General features: G+C 41.0%; 1 protein-coding gene across 1 annotated transcript in view; it reads left to right on the top strand.

Annotated features, from left to right (window-relative positions):
• Window positions 1-22,916, top strand: part of LOC146895958 (killer cell immunoglobulin-like receptor 3DL1) — a 34,554-nt gene extending 11,638 nt beyond the window's left edge. Inside the window, exons 8-13 of the mRNA XM_087896269.1 lie at window positions 4,133-4,214; window positions 4,322-4,359; window positions 5,108-5,143; window positions 7,784-8,065; window positions 19,796-20,083; window positions 21,884-22,916. Of these exons, the coding sequence (XP_087752395.1) occupies window positions 4,133-4,214; window positions 4,322-4,359; window positions 5,108-5,143; window positions 7,784-8,065; window positions 19,796-20,083; window positions 21,884-22,050 (893 nt within the window). The 3' untranslated portion in view covers window positions 22,051-22,916. The remainder of the gene's footprint in view (window positions 1-4,132; window positions 4,215-4,321; window positions 4,360-5,107; window positions 5,144-7,783; window positions 8,066-19,795; window positions 20,084-21,883) is intronic.
• Window positions 22,917-23,176: the final 260 nt, after the last annotated feature.

Raw genomic sequence — 23,176 nt, 5'->3', positions numbered from 1 at the left:
AGCATCTGATCTTAACCATTCTGACCAGTGTAAGATTGTATCTCTGAGTTGTTTTGATTTGCATTTCCCCAATAACTAAACATGTTGAGCAATCTTTAAGTGTCTTTCAGCCATTTCAGCTTTCCCTTTTGAGAATTCTCTGTTTAGATCTGTATGCCATTTTTTAATTGAATTACTTGATTTTGATATCCAGTTTCTTCAGTTCTTCATATATTTTGGAGATCATCTCTCTGTCAGATGTGGAATTCATGAAGATCCTTTCCCATTCAGTAGGCTGCCATTTTGTACTGTTGTCTGTGTCCTATGCCTTACAGAAGCTTCTCAGACTCAAAAGGTTCCATTTATTAATTGTTGTTCTCAGTGTCTGTGCTACTGGTGCTCTACTTAGGAAGTGGTCTCCTGTGCCAATGTGTTCAAGGTTGCTTCCCACTTTCCTTTCTATGAGGTTCATTATAGCTGGGTTTACGTTGTGGTGTTTGATCCATTTGTCCTTGAGTTTTATGCATGAGGGTGGACATGTATCTACTTGCATTCCTCTACATGTCTACATCCAGTTATGCCAGAGGACTTACTTCTCTGAAAAGTATATTTGGGTGTGGGAATTATGTGGGAGGAGCAGTAGGAAGGGAGGGAAGGGGAACTGGGAGTGATATGTAAAATAAGAAAAGATTGTTTTAAAAAATAAAATAAAATAAAAAAGAAACATCTGAAGAAGTCTTCTGTGGAGACTACAGCTCTTTGACCAAACTAAATGGGGTAAAGGGTTTCTTTGGGTTACATATCTTGCACAATCATAGGCCACACTACATTGAGGGAAGTCAAGGCAGGAACCTGGAGACAGAAACTGAAGCAGAAATGATGGAAGTTCACCAGATACTGAATTGTTCCCCATGCCTTGCTCAGCCTGCTTTCTTATAAAATTTGGAATGACCTAATGAGGAGTAGCACCACTCACAGCAGTCTAGGCCTTCCCGCATTAACCATGAATCAAGAAATGCCAAACAGTCTTGACTATAGGCTAATCATATGCATGCATTTCCCAGTTGAAAGTCCCACTTGTCTAGTGACTACAGCTTGTGTCACACTGGTCAAAACCACAACTATTACACTTTCCCAAAGGTTCTCTTTTACATGTTCCTGCATCTACAATGAGATGCATCTTTGTCTGTCTGTCTGTTTCTTTGCTCTTTTGAAACAGGGACTTGCTAGATAGTCTCCAATTTAGATCTTCCTGCCTCAACCTCCCAAGAGATAATGTTACAGGGACTGTGAGCATCCTGAAGAAGAAATTTTATTTGAAGTCTCTTTAATCCAAGTTTCCTTCCAAAAGTGTCCCAAGAATTCAGCAGAGAGATGCTTTCAGGCCCAGGTGACATAAGTTTTTTAATTCAGTTATGCTGTGGGACAATGGTCTTTTGTACTGTCACTTGTATTATTTTAATAAAACACTGATTGGCCAGTAGCCAGGCAGGAAGTAGAGGTGGGGCAACAAGAACAGGAGAATTCTGGGAAGAGGAAAGCTCAGTCTACAGTCATCACAGAGAAAGCCAGACACAGAGCAAACAAGATGAGAACACCTCACTGATATAAGGTACCAAGCCACAAGCATAACATAGACAAGAATAATGGGCCAATTTAAGATGTAAGAATTGGTTAATAAGAAGCCTGAGCTAATAGGCCAACCAGTTTATAATTAATTTAGACCTCTGTGTGTTTCTTTGGAACTGAATGACTGAGGGACTGGGTTGGACAGAAAGCTCTGTCAACACAGTTATAGCAAAAAATCGAATAGAACATCTGCAGGAAAATGGATGTAACTTAAAACCATTATGTGTATCAAAATAAGCTGGATTCAGAAGATAAATACATGTATACATTTATATGTGTAAACTAGATTTTAAATTAGGTTTTTACTTTTTAGTTTTGTAATAACTTTTAAGTTAGCATACAACATATGGTATTTCAATATGACATCTCTATACATATTTATCATACTGTGTGTATGTGTGTGTGTGAGAGAGAGAGAAACAGAGAGAGACAGAGACAGAGAGAGACAGAGAAACAGAGAGAGGAGAAAGAGACAGAGAGAGAAGAGAGAAGGACGGAGAGAGAGAGAAAGAACTAGAAAAAGTATCATGGGAATAAATTAAGAGTTCTTCTTAACATAAGTTTTTTTTTAATTTGGAGAAAGTTTCATATGTGTGTGAAATGTGTTTTGATCATATTCAATGCTCACTCCAATCCCGCAAATGGCTGTTTCATAAAGTGTAGGTCAACCTTTTCCAGGGCTCAGGGAACGTCACAAAATAAGGGACAGTGAAACGAACGTAAGAAGCAGAGGACAGGAAGGAACACTGTGAAACGCGAGCCTCTGAACATAGCTATTACACACAGGAACTCACAGCAGGTCTTATTACCTAGTTTATCAATAAATATGAATATGCAGAAGTCTCCAATGGTGTGGTGACTAAAAGCCCTTCAGGTATATTCTTAACAGTGGTGTAGTAGGATAAAGTGTTGAGACTTCTTTCTAAATACGTAGGCAATTGTAAATGCTAGTGTTGTCTTGGTGTTACTGCTGTTGTGAGTTTTAGTTCTAAATGTCATCCTGACACAATCTAGAATCACTTCAAAATAGAATCTGAAAGAGAGTTTGTCTAAATCAGAGATAATTGGCCTAATGGCATGTCTGGAAAAATTTTCCTGTTTAGTTTAATTGGTATGAGGAGACCTACCCACAAGTTAGGGAATGACGCCATTTCCTAAGCAGGATATCCCAGACTGTTTAAGAGTGAAGAAAACTAGCTGAGCATAAGAATACGTTCCTTGATCTCTGCTTTCTCACTGTCTGTCTCAAGTGACTGTCTCTGTAACACTGTTAGTCAAATAAACCTTTTCTTCCTTAAAAAAGAAGAAGAAGAAGAAGAAGAAGAAGAAGAAGAAGAAGAAGAAGAAGAAGAAGAAGAAGAAGAAGAAGAAGACCTGAAGAAGGACACATATGGAGGGCCCCAGGAAGGGGAAGTAGTTAAGATACTGAGTAAACTGGGATGGGATAGAAGAATAGAAGAGAGGGGATGGGAGAAAGGAGCATAAGGGATTGAGATGGCCAAGTTGGAGGAAGGATGGAGAGGGACGGCAGAGAAAGAGATACCTTGATAGAGGGAGCTATTATGGGATTATGGAGAAATCAAATGCTGTGGAAATTCCCAAGAATCCACAAGGATGAACCTAACAAAGACTCCAAGCAATAGTGAAGAGGGTGCCCGAACTAATTCCCCTAGAAACAGATTAGTCACTACCCTAATTGTTGTCATAAAACCTACATCCGGTAACTGATGGAAGCAGATGCAATGGTTCACAGTTAGGCACTGGACTGAGCTCCTGGAGTTCAGTTAAAGAGAAGGGGGAAAAATCATATGAGCATGTGAGGAGGATCAAGATCATGATGGGGAAAATCACAGAAACACTCTACTTAAGTTAATGGGAGCTCAAGGACTCTGGATTGACAGCTGGGGAACCTACATGGGACCAAACTAGGCCTTCTGCATTGGGTGACAATTACATGATCTGATATGTAGGGGGCCTGTCAATGGAATCAGGAATTGTCCCAGGTACATGAATTGACTTTTTGGAGCCCATTCCCTATGGTGGAATAGTTTGCTCAACCTTGATACAGACTGGGGGGTGTGAGGTTGGTCCTATCTCAACTTTATTTGTCAGATTTTGCTGACTCCCCAAGGGAGGCCTTACCCCTTTGAAGAGTGGATAGGAGTGGGAAGAGTTCGGGAATTGGAGAAGGAGAAGAAGAGAAAACTGGGGTTGGTATGTAAAATGAAAAAAATTGAAAGAAAAAATTAGAAGTTAAAATTATTAAAACAAGCATGGTGGTAGTTCACACCTGTGTTTCCAGCATTTGTCAAGCTGAAGAAGGAACTCAGTTTAAGTATAGTCTGGATCTCATATTGAATTCTGTGATACACCGGGTTGCATAATAGAAACTGCCAGGAAAAAATAAAAAGAAATTTCCAACAAAAAAAAAAAAAGGGACTTTGAACATCACTAGCCATTGCATTGAGGAAAACTCTCCTTTGTGTCTGAAATGTAAAAAGAAGGATTCTTGGTCTCTTTTAAGAGTCCACCCAAGAGCAACTGAGAACTTTTCAAAAAGGAACTGTTCCTTTTGCCTATGGAGGAAAAGATGTAGAAATCCTGTGGTCAGGAACTCAGACCTCAAACATCCTGTGTGTCCTACTGTCTCACAAGTATCTGTTGTCTGTGAATGCACACAAATTGGACGATAATTGGGCTGAGGCCATATCAGCATCATGGCTCCACAGGACACCACCTATCTGTGTCTCGGTGAGTCCTGAACTGAAAGTGGGTTAGCAAGACAGGCAGGGTTCCCACAAAAGTTAGCACCTCTCTTAACATGGAAGCTAGGTGACTTTACTGGCAGCCAAGAGTAGTCTAGTCTCCCAGCATTCTGCTCAGGTGGTAGTAACTGGGTCTCTGTTAGAATCTGAACTGTGGGACTTGCTTGCCTCTATTCAATTCATGACATACTGTCTAGGTTTCATGACCATTGCTGGGCTTTGTGAGAGGAGAAGGAGAAAGACTGAAAATGTAAGAGTGACCCTCAAGACTGGTTATTTTGGGAAAAATACTCTTATGAATAAATAGACATACATTTGAAAACAAGAGCTAGACAGAATAAATGATACACCACAGACAAAACTAGATGATCTACAGAAGAAAGGTGATAAATAAATGATTGAAACTGACTTGTAGATTTATTGATAGATTTCAGATAATTGACAAAAGATGATCAATTAATAAATAATAGCAATACAGGTAGATAGAGACAGATGATTGACACATACATATATACATACATGCATAGTAGACAGATAATAGATATAGAGAGATACCTGAAACTACTATAGATAATAGCTAAGTGGTAGATAAATGAATAGACAAACAAACATACACACACACACACACACACACACACACACATACAGTTTTACTCCATAACTCATTATGCAGGGATATCTGCACCAAAGGTTGAATACTGGAGGTTAAATTTTCACCAATGATTCTCTTCCAGCCGTCTTCCTGGGACAGACAATTTGGGCACAAAAAGGTAAGTGCCCCCTAAGTCTTCCCCTTCGCGACACTTAGGTACTACTCACAACTGCTGTGGAGTAGAATAATGAATGGAAAGATGATCTTAAGATCAGGCAAATTCACCCTCTACTCTCATTCTAGTGTCTGCTGTTTACATCTCTGTGTTATCTCATTAAGGGGACCCCAGAGCCCTCTGGAGCTACAGCCTTGGAATCTGCTAGCAGGGTGTCTAACAAAGACCTGTGTTTTACTGACTATTCATAAGAGGAAGTCATGAGTTGTCTTTCTGATTGTTGATTCCCTTTTTTCTCCAAGTTTATTTACTTCACCTATTTAGAGGAAGTCAATCTATCCCAGCTCTACTGTACATTTATGTACTCTATCACAACGTTGAGACCTAAGTAGTCCTGAGGGAAGCATCAACATAAACTAACAGAAGCACTAATAGTGTTAAATTCTGCATTCCTGTCCCTCTAGCTCCTGTTATGACTTCCTAGTGCATGAGAACCCTCATCTATCATGTCTTCTCTCTTTAGCATCCTTCCAAAGACTGGGTTATTTGTATGCTTATGATAAAATTCTAGGTATCTCCTGCGTATAGCTCCTCAGATCTGTCTTAGGTGCAATGTTTAAGCTCCCTCCCACCTTCCACTTCCTGGCTTGTATCTACTCCTCCATAGTGTCTTCTCTTCTCCTCTTCTCCTACGCTAACGTTCATTTAGCTCATCTTTCACTTTTTGCATGTGGCAAGTCTCAGTCTTTCCTGTAATAGCTCCTTCCCTCTGCAGTGCTCCATCCCCCCATGCATACCTTCTTGGCAGCTCTTCCACTTCCCTTTCTGAACTTCCACACCAGTCACCTGATCTCCTTTCTGTAACAACACTGCTGATCACAGAGTCATACGTGTGTACTTGGAATCTAACTGCACAAATTTACAGGGCACAATGCAATGTAACACACAATGGAATTAGGCCACATGTGCCAATCAAACCAGATAAATTAATATTTCCATCTCAGTATGCATGTGAAGATCATAAGACAAATTTGAATATCTGTCCCTGCCTTTTACCCTAGTATTATATGTATTTAGAGTCTTTCAAATTCATCTCATCTGTTTATTTACAAAATATATAATAGATTATTGAAAATTATAGTTGTCTAGTTGTGCTGTAAATAAGAGCATTTTTTGAACTATTATTAAACTTCTACTTGTCCCCACTCCCTCATACTTCCTAGCCTCTAGTGATCACTATTCTACTTTCATGTCAAATTTATTGTCATCATCAATTATTGTTTATTTACCTTTTTTTCTACAGGACAAAAAATGTGATGTCAGGTATATATTTAAGTACTCTGTCAATGTCTTCTAAATGATTGATTTATTGACTTTTAGGATCAGCTATAAAATTACTCAGCTGTTTTAATTATATGAAATCATGGACATATTCATAAACCTCCTTGTGGGTCTAGGACAGTTAATGGGTTCTGGGGAAAGGATGTCATTTTCTTCAGTAGTGTAGTCTCTGCTAAGTTACCCACAAACCATTAAATAACATCCCACACAAGTCCAGGAAACTCTGGTGACATTTGGTGGGTCAAAAGAACACATCAAAGTAAAAAGGGTTTTCTGGACAAGAGTGGACTCAGCAACAGAGCAAGAATAGAGGGAAATGGGGATGGCAAAAATGACCAAAAGTTATTGTATGCATATTTGAGAATAAAAGGGTATTTTAAAATAGCCTTTCTAAACACCCACATATGAGAATGAACATACAGTACTTGTATTTTTTGTTTTGTCTTGGCTTTGTGATGCCAAAGGTCAAACCTAGAACTTTCTGTATGATAGGAAGTGTTCACCAAATGAGCTGCTCCCACAGAACAGATAAGGGAACCCGAGGGTTTTCAGTGCCCTTTGCCTGTTCCATATAATAATTAAAAACTGAGAATGAAGTCTTCCAGATGCACAAATCACTTTTTCAAGGCAAATCAACAGTAAGTAGGAAAACCAGGAAGATAAGTAACATATTCTGCCTCCCTTTGAGGTCCTGGATTCAGCACCATGATCTGCCCATTTCCAGTTCCAGGAAACCATGAGTCTTTGCCTTCACTGCTGGTGCTTGAAGCAGTGTCTCTCACTAGCCTGGGGCTCACTTATTGGGCTAGCCTGACTGGCCCGAAAGCCCAGAAATATGCTTGCCTCTAATCTGCTTGCCTCTGCCTCTGCCTCTTTACTGGGTTTGTAAGTGTACCTCACCACTCCTGGCTGTTTGTGTGGGTTTGGGGGTGGCAAAGTTAGGTGCTCATTCTTAAAAGTCAAGGGGGCTGGAGAAATGGCTCAGTGATTAAGAGCACTGGCTGTTCTTCCAAAGTACCCAGGTTTTCAATTCCCAGCTCCAACACATCTGTAACTCCAAGATTTGACACCCTCACACAGACATACATGCAGGAAAAATGCCAATGCATATAAAATAAAATAAATTTTCAAGAAGACGCTTGAAAGTCAAACACTTTATCAACAGATTTACCTCCAGAGACCCACAACACTATTTTTAAATGAAATGGTTATAGGTCCTTTGTAGTTTAACTCATGTCCCCCAACATCAATGGAGTAAAATAGCCTCTGCAAGCCATCTGAGCCTAGGCTGTTTCCTTTCAGAATTTCCCATTCCTACCATATCTGCTGCCTCAAGTCCTGTGGTTCCCTGGAATGGGTCTGTGAGGATCCTCTGCCAGGGAATTCCTGAAGCCTTCCTGTACCAGTTGTCTCTGATGAAAAACTCCACACACACAGTTATAGAGAAGAAACTTGGATTTCAGAAAGAGGCCGAATTCATCATCAACCACATGAATACAACCATGGCAGGATGTTATCAGTGTCAGTACAGGAATAAGGACCACTGGTCAGAGCATAGCAAACCCCTGGAGCTGGTGGTGACAGGTAAGGAGGTACCTTGGGAGTTTGGTCTTCTGATAGTTATTTTGTCTTAATTTTAGCAAACTTTGTTTTGTTTTTGTATTTGCTTTTTGTTAATTACATTTGTTAGTAGATAACTTCATACAATGTACACAATACATACTGACCACTCTCACCCCCACTTCTGCTCATTTCGTTTTGTGCCTCACTGAGATTGACCAGGGCCATTCCTATTACTAAGGGTTTGAAGGTAACTTATGCAGGCTCAGCAGTAGGTATACAGCTAAAGGCAATGATTCCCCGTCTCCCAGAGTTTGTCAATAGCCAGTAATTTCATCACAAAGAGTAGGACCCCTTGATTACTCCCTCTTCCTCCAACTCCCCTACTACCTGGACTTATTATTGACAGGATTGCTCTTGTAGGTAATTACAACTGTATGTTAATAATTGTGGTGGTTCTTTCAAGTCTAGAGAGTGACATTTAGTAGGCTCCACCCTGTCTTCCAACTCTTTGATAATTCCTGTTCACCTTTGGCCAGTGTTGCCTAGGTCTTAGACAGAGATAGCACAAACATCTTGTTTATGTCTGGGCCTACAACTGTCTTTATTCTGTGCATCTTGGACAGCTGTGAGTCTCTGCATTCAATAATGTTCCTCTTTTAGTTTTTATTTATTTATTTTATTTTTAATTAATTAATTTATTTATTAAAAATTTCCACCTCTTCCCCTCCTTCCATTTCCCTCCCACTCCACCTCCCTCTCCCTCTCTAGTCTTAAGAGCAGTCAGGGTTCCCTGCCCCGTGGGAAGTCCAAGGTTCTCCCCCCTCCATACAGGTCTATAAAGGTGAGCATCCAAACAAACCAGGCTCCCACAAAGTCAGACCATGCAGTAGAATAAAAACTCAGTGCCATTGTCCTTGGCTTCTCAGACAGCCTTCATTGCCAGCCAAATTGCTTTCACATAATGTATTTTTAGCACATTCCTTTCTCTCCCCCAATTCTTCCCAGATCCTCCCCACCTCCTGTATTTTTAGAATAGCTTTAGGTTCATAGAAAAAATGAGTTGTTGGAGACTGAGAAGACCAAGAATGAATGAACAAATATTGGCATATCTCTCTTAGTTGGTATCTAAAGCATATTCAGAGTTCCTTGGCTGGTATCTAATGGTCTTTATCTACTCTAGGACCGCTTCCAAGATCTCACATTGCATTTGGATCTCCATTGTTTTTGATAGTTTTGACAGTTTTGAAAAGTACAGGCAAGTATTTTCTGGGACTTCCCATTCTTAGAAATTGCCTGATACTTCTCTTGTGACTACACTGGGTCATAGTTCATTACAAGAAAAACAGAGGTGACAAATGCTGTATTTTGAATGTTCTTACCACAAAAAAAAACCTGTGTGAGGTGGTTTATATGCTATTCACTCTAACTAGTCATTATGCAATGTATACATGTGATAAGTATCATGGTATACATGATAAATGCACAAAACCTTTTTAGTTTAAAAACTAGGCCAGGTCTGATGAGGCATGCTAGTAATCCAATAATCCCAGAGGTAGATGCAGGAGAAACAAAGGTTTTAGGTCATCCATTGCTTCATAATTAATTTGAGGTTAGTCCCAACTGCATGAGAGTGTATTGAAAGAAATGGGGTGAGGGAGGGCAAAGAAAGGAAAGGAAAGCAAAGAATATGATAGGTGAGGAGAGAAGAGTGGACATGGGAAGGGAAGGAAAGGGAGGGGAGGGGAAGAGAAATTGGTTGTGTTGGTACACACCAGTGATTCCAACATTCAAGAAGTTGATACAGGAGGATCATGAGTGTAAGATCCTATCTCAAAATCTAAGTAAATTTTAAAGAAAAATCTACCCACTAAACCACCTGGCCCTGCTCAGCCTGGGCAGGTGGAAGACACCCATGGACCCTGGCCCTGCTCAGCCCGTGCAGGTGGAAGACACCCATGGGCCCTGGCCCTACTCAGCCTGGGCAGGTGGAAGACACCCCCGGGCCCTCCCAGCAGCTCGAGGCAATGATATGGAGGAGAAAAGGGAGAGAAAGAAGCAGAGCAGTTCAAGTGCTGGGAGAGAGGTAGAGCTGAAGAAGCGAAGGCAGTGAGAAAGCCACTGATGTGGGTGGCCTGAACTGCCACCCAAACCCAGATATTCGTCTGGGCTTCTACCAAGGGCCATGTCTGGGTCTGTGGCCCCACAGCAGCCAGGGTCTGTGTGGATATCCATGGCTCCTGTTAACACCGAGGACCATGTGGAAGCCCAGCATCTGGGTCACTACCTGAGACCATGCTGGTGTCTGAGGACCATACTGATCTGAGTGGCCTGGGCTGCCACCCAGAGGCATGGTGACATTCATGCCCAAGATACCGCAGAGAGTCATGGCTGGGTCTGTGGCCTGCCCTGCCAGACTTTGTGATGTCTGTGGCTCCTATTACCATAAAAGGCTACACAGGTGCCAGGGATCTGAGCTGCCAGTTTGGGCCACGTTGGTGCCCAAGTGCCATGCTATTGCCAGGGCCTTTACTGATCTGAGTGGCCTGCACTGTACCCCAGGACCAGGGTGACAACCATGCCTGAGCTACTGCCAAGGATGATATCTGGGTTTATGGTTGGTGTACTGCAAGCCAGAGGCCTTGAGCCAGACCAACAACTGATCATAATGAACAATTGCAAGTAAAGCTATTTGAACAGAAGGGTTTGCTGCATGGCACACCACAGATGAATGAACAGGTGATGGAGACGCAGGAAAGGCAGAGGAATGAAGTGTTTGGGGTTTTCTTTGTTGTTTGTTCATTAATATTTTTATTTTTTATTTTCTTTTGGGGGAGTTAAAAGGGGGAAGAGAAGATATGGGGGGACTGAGAAATGAGTAGGATTGAGATGTATGATGTGAATTTCCCAAAGAACCATTAAAAATTACTCTTCCTTTAAAAATTAAAATGTTAATACAAAACAAGTAGTATGGCGTTTGCCTCTTATACATGAGGCACTGGATTCAACCCCATAACAAATAATAAGTTTGTTTTTGTTCTTGTAAGGTATTGTGTGTGTGTGTGTGTGTGTCTGTGTGTGTGTGTATGTATAGTATTGCTTCTCTTTCCATGTCATATAGCCATACATTAATTTATTTATTTATTAAAAATTTCCACCTCCTCCCCCCTACCTTTTCCCTCCCCCTTCCCACCTCCCCCTCCTTCTCTAGTGCTAAGAGCAGTCAGGGTTCCCTGCCCCGTGGGAAGTCCAAGGTCCTCGCACATCCATACAGGTCTGTAAAGGTGAGCATCCAAACAAACCAGGCTCCCACAAAGTCAGTCGATGCAGTAGGATAAAATCCCAGGGTCATTGTCCTTGACTTCTCAGTCAGCCTTCATTGCCAGCCATGTTCAGAGTGTCCATTTTGATCACATGCTCCATCACTCCCAGTCCAGGTGGTTTTGCTGAGCACCCATTAAATCAGTCCCACTGTCTCAGTAAGTGGACACACCTCACATAGTTCTGACTTCCTTGCTCATGTTCTCCCTCCTTCTGCTCCTCATTCAGACCTTGGGAACTAAGTCCAGTGCTCCATTGTGGGTCTCTGTCTCTATCTCCATTCATCGCCAGATGAAGGTTCTATGGTGATATGCAAGATATTCATCAGTGTGGCTATGGGACAAGGCCAGTTCAGGCACCCTCTCCTCTGCTGCCCAAGGAATAATCTTGGGACCTCTCCTTGGACCTGGGAACCCCTCTAGTACCAAGTCTCTTGCAAACCCTAAAATGGCTCCCTTAATTAAGATATTTACTTCCCTGCTCCCATATACACCCTTCCTCCATCCCACCCATCCCATTCCCCCAAGCTCTCCTGAATCCTCCCCTTCTCCCTTCTCTCTACCCATTTCCCCTTACATCCACCCCCCACCCCACCCCACCCCGTGCACCCAAGTTTGCCTGGCAATCTCATCTACTTCCAATATCCAGGAGGAAAACTATATGATTTTCTTCAGGTTCACTTTCTTATTTAGCTTCTCTAGGATCACGAATTACAGGCTCAATGTCCTTTAATTATGGCTAGAATCCACTTATGAGTGAATATATACCATATTCCTCTTTTTTGGTCTGGCTTACCTCACTCAGTAAAGCGTTTTCTATTTCCATCCATTTGCATGCAAAATTCAAGATGTCATTGTTTTTTACCGCTGAGTAAAACCCCAATGTGTATATGTTCCACACATTCTTTAACCATTCTTCTATTGAGGGGCACCTAGGTTGTTTCCAGGTTCTGGCTATTATAAATAGTGCTGCTATGAACATAGTTGAACAAATGCTTTTGTAGTATGATAGGGCATCTCTTGGGTATATTTCCAAGAGTGAAATTGCTGGGTCCTGAGGGAGATTGACTCCCAGTTTCCTGAAAAACCGCCAAAGGTTGACTCCCAGTTTCCTGAAAAACCACCACACTGATTTCCACAGTGACTGCACAAGTTTGCTTTCCCACCAAAAATGGATGAATGTTCCCCTCACTCCACATCCTCTCCAGCATAGGCTATCATTGGTGTTTTTTATTTTAGCCATATTGACAGGTAAAAGATGGTATCTCAAAGTTGTTTAGATTTGCATTTCCCTGATCGCTAAGGAGGTTGAGCATCTCCTTAAGTGTCTTTTGGCCATTCGAAGTTCTTCTGTTGAGAATTCTCTATTCAGTTCAGTACCCCCATTTTTTAACTGGGTTAATTAGAGTTTTAGTGCCTAGTTCCTTGAGTTCTTTGTATATTTTGGAGATCAGACCTTTGTCTGTTGAGGAGTTGGTGAAGATCTTCTCCCAATCACTAGGTTGCCTTTTTGTCTTAATGACAGTGTCCTTTGCTTTACAGAAGCTTCTCCATTTCAGGAGGTTCCATTTATTCATTGTTGCTCTAGGGTTCTGCCTAGGAAGTGGTCTCCTGTGCCCATGTCTTATAGACTACTTCCCACTTTCTCTTCTATCAGGTTCAATGTGGTCAGATTAATATTGAGGTCTTTAATCCATTTGGACTTGACTTTTGTGCATGGTGATAGATATGGATCTATTGTCATTCTTCTACAGGTTGACATCCAGTTATGCCAGCACTGTTTGTTAAAGAAGCTTTCTTTCTTACATTGTATAGTTTTAGCTCCTTTGTCGAAAATCAGATGTTCATAAGTTTGTGGATTAACATCTGGGTCTTCGATTCGATTCCATTGGTCAACATCTCTGATTTTGTGCCAATTCCAAGCAGTTTTCATTACTGTAGCTCTGCAACAGAGGTGAAGTGAGGGATGGTAATGCCTCCGGAAGTACTTTTGTTGTATAGGATTGTTTTGGCTATCCTGGGTTTTTTGTTTTGCCATATAAACTTTATTATTGTTCTCTCAAGGTCTGTAAAGAATTTCGCTGGAATTTTGATGGGGATTGCATTGAATCTATAGATTGCTTTTGGTAATGTTGCCATTTTTACTATGTTGATCCTCCCAATGCAAGAGCATGGGATATTCTTCCATTTTCTGGTATCCTCTTCAAATTTGTTCTTCAAAACCTTAAAGTTCTTGTCAAATACATCTTTCACTTCCTTGGTTAGAGTTACCCCAAGATACTTTATGCTATTTGTGAAAGGTGATGTTTCTCTGATTTCCCTCTCTGTATCTTTGTTCTTTGTGTATAGGAGGGCAACTGATTTTTTGGAGTTGATCTTGTATCCTGCCACAGTACTAAAGGTGTTAATCATCTGTAGGAGTTCTTTGGTAGAGTTTTGGGGGTTGCTTATACACTATCATATCATCTGCAAATAATGAAAGTTTGACTTCTTCCTTTCCAATCAAATCCCCTTGATCTCTTTATGCTGTCTTATTGCTATTGCTAGAACTTCAAGCACTTTATTAAAAAGGTATGGAGAGAGTGGACAACCTTGTCTTGTTCCGGATTTTAGTGGGATGGCTTTGAGTTTCTTTCCATTTAATTTAATGTTAGCTGTTGGTTTGCTGTATATTGCCTTTATTATATTTATGAATGAACCTTGTAACCCTAACCTGTCCAAGACCATTTCATAAAGGGATGTTGAATTTTGTCAAATGCTTTTTCAGCATCTAATGAAATGATCATATAGTTTTTTTTCCTTCAGTTTATTTATATGATGGATTACATTGATAGATTTTCATATGTTGAACCAGCCCTGCCTCTCTGGGATGAAGCCTACTTGATCATAATGTGTAATTTTTTGGATGTGTTCTTGGATTCTGTTTGCCAGTACTTTATTGAGATTTTTTGCATCAAAGTTCATGAGTGAGATTGGTCTGTAATTCTCTTTCTTGGTAAAGTCTTTGTGTGGTTTTGGTATCAGGGTGACTGTAGCTTCATAAAAGGAGTTAGGCAATGACTCTTCTGTTTCTATTTTGTGAAACACATTAAGGAGTATAGGTATTAACTCTACTTGGAAGATCTGATAGAATTCTGCATAGAAACCATCTGATCCTGGGCTTTCTTTTGGTAGGGAGGTTTCTGATGACAGCTTCTATTTTCTCGTGACTTACAGGTCTATTTAAACTGCTCACCTGATCTAGACTTAATTTTGGTATATTGTATTTATCAAAAAATGTGTCCATTTCTTCCACATTTTCCAATTTTGTGGCCTACAGGCTTTTGTAGTAAGATCTTATGATTCTCTGAATTTCCTCTGTGTCTGTGGTTATGTCCCCCTTTTCTTTTCTGATCTTGTTAATTCATGTGTTCTCTCTCTGCCATATGATTAGTTTGGATAGGGGTTTATCAATCTTGTTGATTTTCTCCAGGAACCAGCTTTTTGTTTCATTGATTCTTTGGATTGTTTTCTGTGTTTCAATTTGTTGATTCCAGCCCTCAGTTTGATTTTTTTTCCAGTCTTCTACTCCTCCTGGGTGAGTCTGCTTCTTTTTTTTCTAGAGCTTTCAAGTGTGTTGTTAAGTCTCTAATGTGTGCTTTCTCTGTTTCCTTTATGTGGGCATTTAGTGCTATGAACTTTCCTCTTAGCACTGTTTTCATTGTGTCCCATCGGTTTGGGTATGCTGTGTCTTTATTTTCGTTGAATTCAAGGAAGACTTTAATTTCTTTCTTTATTTCTTCCTTGACCCAGGGATGGTTTAGTAGTTGACTGTTCAGTTTCCATGAGTTTGTAGGCTTTCTAGGGTTAGAATTATTGTTGAATTCTAACTTTATTCCATGGTGATCTGATAGTATACAGGTGATTACTACAATTTCTTTATATCTATGGATATTTACTTTGTCACCAATTATGTGATCAGTTTTTGAGAAGGTTCCATGAGATGCTGAGAAGAAGGTATATTCTTTTCTGTTTGGGTGGAATGTTCTATAGATGTCTGTTAGGTCCATTTGGTTCATTACATCTGTTAGTTCTCCTATTTCTCTGTTAAGTTTCTGTTTGGTTGACCTGTCCATTGGTGAGAGAGGAGTGTTGAAATCACCCACTATTAGAGTGTGGGGTTTGATGTATGTTCTGAGTTCTAGTAATGTTTCTTTTACATATGTGGTGCTTTTATATTAGGGGCATAGAAATTCAGGATTGAGACTTCCTCCTGATGAATTGTTCCTGACATGAGTATAGTGTTCATCTCTGTCTCTTCTGATTGATTTTAGTTTGAAGTCAATTTTGTTAGATATTAGTATAGCCACACCCACTTGTTTCTTTGGTCCATTTGATTGGAAAACCTTTTCCCAACCCTTTACTCTGAGGTAGTGTCTGTCTTTGTGTTTGAGGTGTGTTTCTTGTAGGTAGCAGAATGTTGGATCCTGATTTCGTATCCATTTTCTTAAACTGTGCCTTTTTATAGGTGAGTTGAGTCCATTGATATTAGCGATATTAATGACCAGTGGTTGTTGACTCCGGTTACTTTTCCTGGTGGTAGTGTTTGTGTGTTTCCCTTCTTTGAGTTGTGCTGGTGGAGGGTTGTCAGATGCTTGTGTTCTTATAGGTGTTGTTGGATTCCTTGGTTTGTGATTTTCCTTCTAGTATTTTCTGTGAGGCTGGGTTTGTGGCTACGTATTGTTTAAATCTATTTTTGTACTGGAATATTTTGTTTTCTCCATTGATGGTAAGTGCAAGCTTTGCTGGGATAGTAGTCTGGGCTTGCATCTTTAGTCTCTTAGTTTCTGCAGCACATCTATCCAAGACCTTCTGGCTTTCATGATTTCCACTGAGAAGTCAGGTGTAATTCTGATAGGTTTCCCTGTATATGTTACTTGACCTTTTTCCCTTGCAGCTCTTAATATTTGTTCTTTATTCTGTATGTTTTGTGTTTTGATTATTATATGGCGAGGGGATGCTTTTTTTTTGATCCAGTCTACTTGGTGTTCTGTATGCTTCTTTTACCTTCATAGGAATATCCTTCTTTACATTGGGAAAGTTTTCTTCAATAATTTTGGTGAGTATATTTTCTGGACCTTTGAGCTGTAAATCTTCTCCTTCTTCTACACCTATTATTCTTAGGTTTAGCCTTTTCACGGTGTCCCAGATTTCCTATATGTTTTGTGTTAAGAATTTGTTGGATTTGTTTTGTTCTTTAATCAGTGAGTTTATTTCCTCTACAGTATCTTCAGTGTCTGAGATTCTTTCTTCTATCTCTTGTATTCTGTTGGTAATACTTGTCTCTGCAGTTCCTATTCATTTACCCAGATTTTCCATATCCAGCCTTCCCTCGGTTTGTGTTTTCTTCATTACCTCCATTTCATTTTTCAAGTCTTGAACTGTTTCCCTTACCTGTTTGGTTGCTTTTTCTTCATTTTCTAGTTTTTTTAGGTATCTTTGAGAGATTTATTCATTTCATCTACTTTTTTGTTTGTTATCTTTATTTCTTTATGGCAGATTTTCACCTCCTGTTTAAGTTCCTCTGTTATTTTCATATAGTTCCGTTTAGAGTCGATTTCTTCTATTTCTTCTGGAGTAGGGTGTTCAATTTTTCTAGTTTCATGATCCCTGGATTCTGGTGATGTCATGTTGTCTTTCATGTTGTTGGAGGAATTCTTGCATTGGTGCCTGCCCATCTCTTCCTTCAAATGGAACCAGGAGAATCTTGTCTTGGTTCAGTCTTTGCTGTGACTTACTCTCTGGGTGGATCTCTTCAGTGCAGGAGCAGAAACTGTTCCTGTCCCTCTAGATGGAACTCCTCAACACTGAAGCAGTGATAGCTGGTAGTCCAAGGACACCGGAGACAAGGGGGCGATCGTGGGGGCAGGGCAGGGCCGAGTGAAACACCTAAGACCCTGAGGCAGGAGCTGGGGGGTGGCTGTGCTCTTTTCCAGGACAGTCCGCCCTGGATAGCACACACTCACCCCTCTGTATGGAACTCCTCAGCACAGATACAGGGATAGCTGGTATTCCAAGGACACAGGAGACAAAAGGACGATCATGGGGGCAGGACAGGGTCGAGTGGAACACAGAAGACCCTTCAGCAGGAGCTGGCGGAGGGCTGTGCTCTCTTCCAGGACAGTCCACCCGGGATAGCACATACTCACCCCTCTGGATGGACCTCCTCAGCACAGACACAGGGATTACTGGTATTCCAAGGACACAGGAGACAAGAGGGCGATCGTGAGGGCAGGGTAAGGCAGGGTCGAGTGGCCGTACATTAATTTATGTATAGATGTAAAAGTCTATGATCCACAAATAAGAGAAAACATGTGATACTTTTTCTGAGTCTGACTTAATTTACCTAATATTGTAATCCCTGGTTGTATCCATTTTCCTACCAGTGACATAATTTTATCTTCATGGTTGGAAACAACCCCATTGTACATCACATGCCCCAGACAGACATAGAGTTGATTCTGTAACTTTTTTCCACTTGTGAGAACAAGTGTCACTCTTGTTCCATGCTACCCTTCACTCATGATGTTCCTACCTCACTTCCTAAGTGCTGAGATTACACTCACAAACCATAATGCCTGGATGTAAATAATTTATTTTTTATCATTTATTTATTTATTTATTATTGAAAATTTCCACCTCCTCCCCTCCTTCTACTTTCCTCCCCTCCCACCGCCCCCTTCCCCCTCCCTCTCCAGTTCAAGGAGCAGTCAGGGTTCCCTACTCTATGGGAAGTCTAAGGTCCTCCCTGCTCCCCCCAGGTCCAGGAAGGTGAGCATCCAAACAGACTAAACTCCCACAATGCCCGTCCATGCAGTAGAATCAAAACCCAGTGCCATTGTCCTTGGCTTCTCCATCAGCTTCCACCATCAGCCACATTCAGAGAGTCCGGTTTGATCGCATGCTCATTCAGTCCCAGTCCGGCTGGATTTGGTGAGCTCCCATTAGAACAGGCACACTGTCTCAGTGGTTGGACCAACCCCTCGCGGTCCTGACTTCCTTGCTCATGTTCTCCCTCCTTCTGCTCTTCATATGGACCTTGGGAGCTCAGTCCAGTGCTCCAATGTGGGTCTCTGTCTCTATCTCCATTCATCTCCAGATGAAGGTTCTATGGTGATATGCAAGATATTCATCAGTGTGGCTATAGGATAAGGCCAGTTCAGGCACCCTCTTCTCTGCTGCCCAAGGAACAAGCTGGGGACATCTCCTTGGACACCTGGAAACCCCTCCAGAGTCAAGTCTCTTGCCAAGCTTAAAATGGCTCCCTTAATTAAGATATATACTTCCCTGCTACTTCATCCATGCCTCCTCCATCCCAACCATCCCATTCCCTCAAGCTCTCCCCATTCTCCGCTTCTCCCTTCTCTCTAACCATCTCCCCTTATCCCCACCCCACTCCTACCCCCGTGTTACCAACCCTTGTCCCGCAATCTTGTCCACTTTCAATATCCAGGAGGATAACTATATGTTATCCTTTGGGTTCACCTTCTTATTAGCTTCTCTAGAATCACAACTTATAGGCTCAATGTCCTTTATTTATGGCTAGAATCCACTTATGAGTGAGTACATACCATATTCATCTTTTTGGGTCTGGGTTACCTCACTCAGTACAGCGTTTTTTATTTCCATCCATTTGCATGCAAAATTCAAGTTGTCATTGTTTTTTACCACTGAGTAGAACTCTAAAGTATATATGTGCCACACCTTCTTTATCCATTCTTCTATTGAGGGGCATCTGGGTTGTTTCCAGGTTCTGGCTATTACAAATAGTGCTGCTATGAACATAGTTGAACAAATGCTTTTGTAGTATGATAGGGCATCTCTTGGGTATATTCCCAAGAGTGGAATTGCTAGATTCTGAGGTAGGTTTACTCCCAGTTTCCTGAGAAACTGCTGTAAATAATTTCTTAAACAGTTAAAAAAAAGAACACTTTTAGTCAACTTACTCAATTGAATATTTTCTCCTTAAAAGATTTATTATTTATGTCTATGAGTGTTTTGTCTGAAAGTATGTCTGCACATCAGAGGAGGATATCATATTCCATAGGACTACAGTTATAGATGGTTGTGAGCCACCATGTGCATTCTGGGAATTGAACTCGGGATCACTGAAAGAGCAGCCAGTGCTCTTAACTGCTGAGCCATCTCTCCACCACCATCAACTGGTTTTTTTTAATTTTCTGTAAATGGATTTTTCCTTGCATGTTTTTCTGTGGACCATGTGAATACAGTACTCATGGAGGTCAGAAGGGGTTGTCGAATCCCCAAGAACTAGAGTTACAAACAGCTGTGTCTCTGGCTAGTGTTTTTAACTGCTGAACCTTTGCCCCCAGCCTCTGAAAATAATTTTTTAAAGAGCAAAATTTTGCTAACAGCTCACTGTTTTCTCTTACAGGCTTATACAATGAACCCGTCCTCTCCACAGATCAAAGTCCTGTGCTGATAGCAGGAGAAAGCATTTCCTTCCAGTGTAGTTCAGCACATGACCTGTTTAACAGATTTTCATTGGCCAAGGAGGGAGATGCTTCTTTGCCACAGCATCAACATGAAGGGTACCAAGGCAAATTCACTCTTGGTCCTGTGAACCCTAACTTCGCCGGGAACTACAGGTGCTACGGCTGGCACAACAGCAGTCCCTATGTATGGTCATCCCCTAGCAATGCCCTGGAGCTCATTGTCACAGGTAGAGGCGGCATCACATTTCAGTTTTTTGTTCTCTACCAATAGGGTGTCTAGGCGGGAGTGAGAAGAGGTGCTCTGAGATCCATGAACGTGGCAGTAGACTCACTCTCCTGAGGAGCATGAAGAGAAAGGGGCTTCTCACTTACTCCACACTCATCTTTCATACATTTTCTGAAGTCTTCCAGCGTACCCTTCAGAAACCTATGAAATATTTTTCAGGGTGTTTGTTGAGGGGTGCATGCACAGTGCTGGCAGGGGCCAGAGAGGGTGACAGATTCCCTGGAGCTGAATTTACAGATGATTCTGAATCACCCATTGTGGATGCTAGAAGCTGAACTCAGGACCTCTGCAAGTGCAGAAAATGGTTTTAACCACTGCATCATCCCTTCAGCCTCCTAGTTTATAGATAAAGGAAAGGTGTGCATTCAGAATCACTTATGAGGGATCCGGGTTGAGACAGAAGATCCAAACACAGTCTAGTCTGGTGCATATTTTTTCATTTGCAGAATTTTTCATTACAGAATTCACTTGGAGTGGTTGAATAAAGATTGAGTTGTAGGACTCATTTTTTATGTGGTTTGCATATACCACCGTGCTTGAAGGAAGGAGAAAAGGTCAGACTTCAGGCAGTGGAAACCAGTTGCTGGTAGCTGAGGGGCTGACCACATTCCGTATCTTTTGCCACCTTCTGAATAAAGTGTCATTACCCCAGTCATGCAATAAGCTCAGCAGTGTGATAGCTGTGCATCACAGTGCTGCAAAGCTGGGTAGATCTTTTCAATTAGTGGCATGGAGACAACTGAATTTCCATGCAGAAGAATCAAAGTACAATTAAACAAGAACACATTTCTGATGGATTAGAGGCCTAGTTGCAAAATATATACTGTGGGAGACCACAGAAGAGAATTACCTTGACCCTGACATAGAAGATGATTTCTAAAACAAGATGCAGGACCTGCCTGCTCTATAGAAAAGGACTAGTGAACTCAACCCAACTAAATCCTAAAATGTATGTTGATGATAATAATAAAAGGGAAAAATACATTTCACGTAATTGACTAGGTAATAGAATCATCTTGGTTTTCTGAGATAGAGTCTCACAAACTCATGCATGCTAGACAAACCCTCTTTTAACAGGCAAATGATATTGAACATTTAATTTTTCTGAACATTGTAGGCTCACATATTACATTACAGCCAATGAGGGAGGAAACAGGTTAACAAAGATAAAGATCATCTAATACATAAAAAATAAAAATAAGCAATTCACTGAGCATCATTTTCTACAAAATGTCACACAATAATTGGTGATGAGAAGTTGGAATGAAGTTGAGCAACAGATCACCTGCCTGTCATGCATACAGAAATTGGTTCCATCCTCATCACACAGGTCATTTTTAAGTAGAGATGAGTTTTAGCTAAATTTATCTTAAATTTTACCATATATATCTAAAGCAGCAGTGGCTGAGTGTCTATTTTGCCACGTTTGAGAGTAATATAAATTTTCATGTAGAGTGACGAAAGTATGAAGAAAAAAATTTTAGAGCTCCTGACTCAGGGAGATGTTGAAAAAATAGTTGGGTAAGCAATGAAACCACCAAGAGAAGTGAGAAAGACAAAGTACAAACTCCCCATAATCACTTCCTTTTCTAGGAACCACAGTTTTGCACCCTTGGCCTCCCTCTATCTTACACCACACCTAGAAGTGTGGTGCCTGAGAATATATGAGATCATTAAAAAGCATTAGAATAGAATGGGTTCATGGCCGACAATTACCTATTTCTTTCCTTTATGTCTCTAGACTCCAAGAAGCAAGGTTACATGGTGGAGAATTCAATCCGGATGAGTATGGCAGGGCTGGTGCTTGTGGTCCTTTTGGTGATACTAGCTGAAGACTGGAACAGCCACAGGATATCACACAAGGAAGACTGTCAGGAATTGACTGCACCAAAATGGAGCAGACAGTGACTGTGGGTGGGGAATGGGAGCTATAGATGGGAAGGCTGCTTGCAAAAAGGAAAAGCAATTAGAGACTCGGATCCATTTGCAGAATGCAAGACATGGGTGTAAAGTATCCACCACCCATGTGTATGAACACTGGCTCCCCAGCAGATGGTACTGTTTATGAGGATGTATAAACTTTAAGATGTGCTATAAGTAGGTCACTGGGGCTACTATTTAAATGTTATACTCACTTCAGGTTCCCAGCTAGCTCTCTGTCACTGTATACTCCTGTGGAGCTGCTCCTATTTTATGCTTTTCTGCTACAATAGAATACTCCCTCTGAAAACATGAGCCAGAATTAGCCTTGTCTTCCTTTCTTTCAAGACAAAAATAAATTAACTAGTACACAGAATTATCATACAGTGTGGTCCTAGGTGGATCTGATGCTATTTCTTCTTTCCTGGTTAGTATTAAGGTTAGTTATAAATATATTTTTCTTTTATTTGTGAGATTTTATTATAACTACATCCCTTGGTTAGGCCTTTTTTTTTGTCAACTCAACAAAAGTGAGGGTCATGTGGGAAGAGGAGACCTCAACTGAGAAAATGTCTCGATCAGATTGCCCTGTAGGCAAGTCTGTGGAATATTTTCTTGATTAACATTTGTCATGGGAGGGTCCAGCTCACTGTGGGTGGTGCCACCTTGGACAGGTGGTTCTGAGTTTTATAAAAAGCAAACTGAGAAAGACATAAACAGCAAGCCAGTGCAGTGTACTCTTCCATGACCTGCGTTTCAGTTCCTGACTCCGTGTTCCTGCCCTGAATTCCTACCTTGACTTCCCTTGATGACAGACTGTAACCTGTAAGCCAAATAAATCTTTTCTTCCCAAAGTTGCTTTGGTCATGGTGTTTTACCACAGCTGTAGAAAACAAACTAAGAACATTGATTATAATTATAATTTCCATCATTTTACAACCTTTTTATGTTCCTCCTTTTTGTGGTGCAGGGGATTGAACTGAAGTTCTCATGCATGCTAGATGAGTTTTCTACAACTGCCTTACATCCCAGCCCTCCTTTCATTTTAAGACAAGTTTTCATAGAGTTGTCCAGGCTGACCTTGAACTCACCTTGTGGCATAGACTGACCTCAA

Source organism: Myodes glareolus, chromosome 1 (assembly GCF_982192425.1).
Source record: "Myodes glareolus chromosome 1, mMyoGla1.1, whole genome shotgun sequence".
In the NCBI taxonomy this organism is placed as follows: domain Eukaryota; kingdom Metazoa; phylum Chordata; class Mammalia; order Rodentia; family Cricetidae; genus Myodes; species Myodes glareolus.
This window is presented reverse-complemented; position numbering and strand designations above follow the sequence as displayed.